Source organism: Antrostomus carolinensis, unplaced genomic scaffold (assembly GCF_000700745.2).
Source record: "Antrostomus carolinensis isolate BGI_N321 unplaced genomic scaffold, ASM70074v2 scaffold48996, whole genome shotgun sequence".
Taxonomy (NCBI): Eukaryota; Metazoa; Chordata; class Aves; order Caprimulgiformes; family Caprimulgidae; genus Antrostomus; species Antrostomus carolinensis.
Window position 1 is genome coordinate 2,878 of NW_010324903.1, and position 5,698 is coordinate 8,575.

At 46.5% G+C, this 5,698-nt stretch overlaps 1 protein-coding gene across 1 annotated transcript; it reads left to right on the plus strand.

The window, feature by feature from the left end:
• Positions 1 to 999: 999 nt before the first annotated feature.
• SKAP1 (src kinase associated phosphoprotein 1) lies at positions 1,000 to 5,407 on the plus strand (the record flags this gene model as incomplete). The annotated part of the gene is made up of 5 exons (XM_029085724.1): positions 1,000 to 1,080; positions 1,989 to 2,072; positions 3,539 to 3,663; positions 4,417 to 4,480; positions 5,223 to 5,407. Coding segments are annotated over 5 exons (539 nt in total), but the record flags the coding sequence as incomplete, so codon positions are not given.
• Between the last annotated feature and the right edge of the window lie 291 nt (positions 5,408 to 5,698).

Here is a 5,698-nt window from a genome sequence, read left to right on the forward strand (position 1 = left end):
GCCCTGGGAGGTGGCAGCAGAGGGGACATTGTGGCCCCTGCTCACAACGACTCTGCCAACCCACCTGGAGCCCATGGGCTGTCTGCTGCAAAGCCTCATCCCCAGAATCAAAAGGTGATGAGTGCTGTTAGGGTCCCAGGCAATGCAGGGTCCCGTCTCTGAGGGTGCCCAGGGCCACTTGTGCCTGAGGACGGTGCAGAAGCTCCTCAGGACATTATTCTGCACCTCCTACCCGTTGGGAAAAATCTTCTGATACTGACCAGTCTGAACCCTGAAAGGGAATTTAGGTCCTTTTCAGCATCTCTTTGTTTTCATGATAAGAAATACAATAAACCTGATGTTCTGCACTATTTGTAGGAAGGTCTTGGCTTCTACTCAGCTCCCCGACTGCTTGTGCAGTGAGTTGCACACACTGAAGGTGAAACCCTGCTCCTCTCCATCCTTGCTGAAGGATTGGATCTGAGGAAAAAATTATTCTCCAAAAGGGTTGACAAGCATTGGAACAGGCTGACCGGGACAGTGGTGGAGTCCCCATCCCTGGAGGGATATAAAAGACATGTAGATGTGGTGCTGAGGGACATGGGTTAGTGGTGGACTTGGCAGTGTTGGGTTTATGGTTGGACTCAATGATCATAGAATCCCAGACTGGTTTGGGTTGGGAGGGACCTTAAAGCTCATCCAGTCCCAACCCCCCTGCCAGCAGCAGGGACACCTTCCACTAGACCAGGTTGCTCAAAGCCTCATCCAACCTGGCCTTGAACACTTCCGGGGAGGGAGCATTCTTACTCTAGCTGTGTGTATCATGGTCCTGGTTTCCTTAAGGACTATCTTCTGGGAGCCTGCAACCAGGATTGGGAATAGCTGGTGAGATCATGGTAGACCATGATTTTCACCTCCAGCTGCTGATTTGCCTTCTCAGGCTTCTTCTGCAGGGAAAGGGGCTGAAGACGTTGTGCAAATGGGAAATCCCAAAGCTTTGCTTTGCTCTGCTCTCTCTAGGATTGGAGGAGATCACACCAAAGCCTGTTCAAGACACGGGGAACATTTTGAAGCAAGGATATCTGGAGAAGAGGTCCCGAGGTAAGGCCTGAGAAGTACATCGTAAGATTTGGGGATGTCACCTCAGAATTACCAAGAATGCAAGTTTTCAGATGAAGAACCAACAGGAAAATACACCTTTTCTGCAGGTTTGTCTGTAGGCACATGCAGAATCTTTCAGGCTTTTCTTAGGCATCATAAACACAGGGAGGACACAGCCTTTATTTATTCTCTTTTGTGGATCATCAAACTGCACAAAGATTAAAACCCAGAAATTGAATTAAGCAGCAGCCCAGTCCTCTAAGGCAAGATGTGCCCTTCTAACCAGCGATACCTAATGAGGATAAAATCCTGGTGAAGACAAGGTAGTTCGTAGCATCACACACATTAGCAAGTTGAGATAAGGACTGTGAGTCAGCCTCGGGTTTATCTTGATTTTACTGGCTCTTGTGAAAGCTACAAATTATTTCCTCATCACTCAGATTTTATCTTGATTTATTTACTGTATGACAGGTGGTATGAGGCAAGAACAGCCCTTTTTTTTTCCTCATGGCCATCAGCTGAGCTGTGTGACTGGCTCTGTAGATAGTTTAGCTTGCTCCAATTACAGAGTAAAAGACATTTGCTTAAACCTCAAATAGGGAAGGTTTAACCCAAAGCTGTGTTCCCTCCCAGTTGGTAGAACTAAGGTCACAGCAGCTCAGCTCAGCTCAGCTCAGCTTGCTTGGAGAGCTGGGGAAGGTTTGCAGGGTCTCCAAGCCTTGTAGGACAGGCTGGTTCTTCCTTGGTTGAGGTTTTATATCTAAATTTGCTTGCCTGAATTATGTGCCAGAAATCTGCAGGATTTTGTGGTGAAAAAATTCTTCTTTTCCTTAAATATTCATCTGAAGCATAGAATGAAAGAAGAGAAATTAATATTTTTTACTCTATTGCTGTCCTTTTCTTTCTAGAGCACAGCTTTTTTGGGTCAGAGTGGCAGAAGCGGTGGTGTGTCCTCAACAGAAAAACCTTTTACTACTATGCCAATGAGAAAAGTAAGTGGGTGAGATATCTGCCTCCAGTCTCCAACCCATGAGTGGTGGCTGAGGGCATGGACAGGGCTGGAAAAGAGAAGGGGAGAGAGAGCCCTTGCTGAAGGACAGGTTAATATCTGACAAGGGAAAAGATAATAACATGCAGGTTCTCCAAAGGTACATCTCAGCCTGCTCTTTTTATTTTCCCTCAAACACCTTTATAGATATTGGAACAAGAGAAGAGAGACCCAGGAACAGAGCTGTGTGTAAATAAAACGATGGACCAAGTTTTCTATTAGCTGTCAGCTGGGCTTCAACCCCCTCAGTGACTGTATATAATCCATGTGTCAGCATATATAAATATTTTGCAGTCATGCTCCATCAGGTACATATAAACAGACAGCTAATATCTCCAACAGAGTTTGGTGTGATTAGATTTACGGCCGTCCTCTGTTCTACCCAAGCCAGAAACATGGGATGCTAACGGCTTACAAAATACACACCCTTGCTTTGCAATGACCAGTCTGCACCTAGGACAGGATTCAACTCCACTGGGTCAGGGAGATGAAGCTGGGTCTTTGTCCTTCTTCCACATCCTTTGTCTGAGGATCTCAAGGACTTTTTGTTTCCAAACAAGCTTTCCAACTCCTCTCACCCTGGCAGGGTGTGTGCAGGGGTATGAGCTGCTCAGGTTTTCCCAGTGAACTGCTGGCAGAGGTAGATGTTGAAGCCAGGGGTTGATATTTGGTTGTTTTTGTGAGGGACAAGCAGTTGTCAACTTCCAAATGGTCTCTAGAAGACAAGAGATTAAAGCAAACCTGTTATCAATGGGCTGAAATCCTTATATAGGCCTTGACCTCACCTCTGGAAGTTTCTGAAGGATCTGCAAATCAAAAAAAAAGGTTCAGAGCTACTGCCTGAATCGTACTCCCACACTTCCTCAAGAAGATTCATAAGGAAATAATGAGCTGGGGTAAATAAAGACGCCTCCAATGACTGCAGTGAAGTTCCCTCTCTCCACCCTGGCTGACATCAGCCGTGCGTGTGCATCGGCGAGATCCATAGGCCAATTCTCAAAGGTCCCACTGAGTATTTCTTCCTGTACGTGGGCCCGTTAATGTCTTACCAGCAGAATTATCATCAGCATCATATTTCCCCAAGTACACTGTGGTCTCTGCTTCATTACAACCAGCTCATCTCATGCAACCGTCTGACCCTGGCAACCTTTCGCTGGCTGTTTGCAATCTCTTGATGCTTACAAGGGCATCCTCTTTACTGGGTCTTTATGAAAATTTTTTAATATTTCCTTTAAATTTCCTGGGGGTGGAGGTGCTTAGACCAAAGGGGTTTTTTCTGGCCATTTCCCATTGACACGTGGTGTGCCTCAGTTTCCCTACGTGGACAACTGACGTTTGCACCACGCAGCAGTACTGTGAGCTTGATGAAAAGATGCAAACTCCAGATTGAGCTTGTTTCTCTTCTTCCAGGTAAGCAACCTAAAGGCAACTTCTCCATTGAGGACTATAGTGCCCGGATGGCTTTTCATCTGCGCAAAGACTCTCGAAAAAGATGCTGTTTCGAGTTAATCTGCCCTGGCAAACGCACCTACGAGGTAGGAACTGGGGGAAGAAATGGACCTTCCTGTGCTGGTTTGAGCACTAGATGCAAAAGCACCTGGTCCCAGGTCTGAAGGCAGAGGTGGAGGTTGGACCTGCGGGGTCAGGGAGGCTGTGAATCTCCAACCCCCCAGGTAAAACAAACCAAAAGGCACTGCAGAAAGTGCTGATGCTTCTCCTTGTTCACAGATCATCTCACCGTGGACCTTCCCTTGGTACAAGGGATCCTGGGCTCTCTTTGTACTTGTGGGACACAAGGGTTAAGCGAGAACATTGGATAGAAGCAGTAAAGGATTGAGTTTAGAAAACTTGTTTTTAAATAAGCAGTTCAGAGCCAGGTGAAATTTAAACCTTCGATTTGTTGAGCATTTTTAGGAGCCTAAAAACTGGTGTAATGAAAAACCTGGCCCAGTCCACAAAGTGTGCATGAGAACCTTCCTGAGCTTCAGGGAGATTTTGGATGTAGAGCCTTGGTTCCGAGTCAGTACAGGATATTCAGTGGGGATTGTGGTTTTCATCTGAATTGTTTTAATGAATTAGGCTTGACAGCCTTCCCCTGGGATGGTCTTGCTTTATTCCGATTCTGTTTCCCTGTTTGGAATAAGGAAACAAAGAAGTGAAGTGGTTTTCCCAAAGTCACAGGGTCGAGAATGGCAGATCCAGGATCTCCATCCACTATTCTAGCTGCAAATCTTTTTCTTCTTCCTACACACAAGAACCAGCCTGATAACAAATGAACCTCTCTCCAGTTCACAGCCCCAAGCCCAGCAGAGGCTGAAGACTGGGTGGATCAGATCCAGTTCCTCCTGAAGGGTGAGTCTGGCAGCACATCCTGTTTGTTTGGGCAGATCCTGGCAGCATCTTCCCACCCAGCTTGGGCTGCTCCCACCAGCAACGGGTGGGCTTGTGCTCATTGCCAAGATCTTGCTGGGGTCCCAGCATCTCCTCTTAGCAACAAGAGAGGTTCTGGGGCTTTGCTCTTTCAAGCAGGTGTTTAAAAAGAAGTGGTTGTTTGAAGCCCACAGGCATTTGGTTTCAACTACAGAGGTTTTGGCTACTTTTAGAGCACAGAGTTGTGTGATCTCTCAAAAGCTGCAAGTGCCACCAAGTGAGGAAAAAAAAAAAGGGTGGGGATTGTTCCTCACTGCTGGGGTTGCAGAGCTGTTCTGTCCTTGGCTGATGAAGGATGGAGTTTGGCTCCACTGGAGTTGCTCCAGTTTGAAACCAGCAATACTGAGATAAGACTCCAGCCCTGCATGTGGAAACTCTCTGGAAAGCATAAGCAGCTGCCCAGGAAGGAGTCAGACTCAATTCCTTGAGGCACTTGTTGAATTTGTCTTTGTTCTCTGGCATTTGCCAACCTTTCTTGGGCTTTTCCTTTGCTTTAGCCAATTTTCAGCTTCCATCCCATTTTCTTTCTCACAGGCCAAGCAAGGGGACTTCACCCCCTGCAAGATCCATAGTGAGCACAAAGTAGAGTGGCACAGGATTTGTTACTTGATCTCAACTCCCTGATTTGCTCTTTTTCACCATGCTTTTCCTCTCTCCTTGCCAGACATGAGCTCCCTCACTATCCCATATGATGAGGAGGGTGAAGAAGATCTCTACAATGACGTGGACAGTTCTGACTCTGTGAACACATCATCCCACAATACTACCCTGAATCAGGATGACCCAAACATTGAGATGGAAGAGGATGACATCTACGAGGTTTTGCCAGGTAAGCAACCAAATAAGCAGGTGAAAACCCAAACATCTCCCTGCAAACACAGCAGGAGACCTTGGCCAAACAACATGTTGATGGAAATGAACATTTAGGACTCTGCTGAATTTAGTGGACCCATAACACAAAGGTTTGACCCCATTTCTTTGTTCAGACTGGTTGATGGACCACAAGAGCAAACCCTTTCTGTTCTGATGAGGCAGAGGCTTTGTCAGTTCAGGTGGGACAGCTTTTAAAGGTTGTGCTTCGTTCAGCCTGAGTAATATTAAGTTTGGTGAGAGTGGAATCTCTGGGCTGTGTTACCTGGA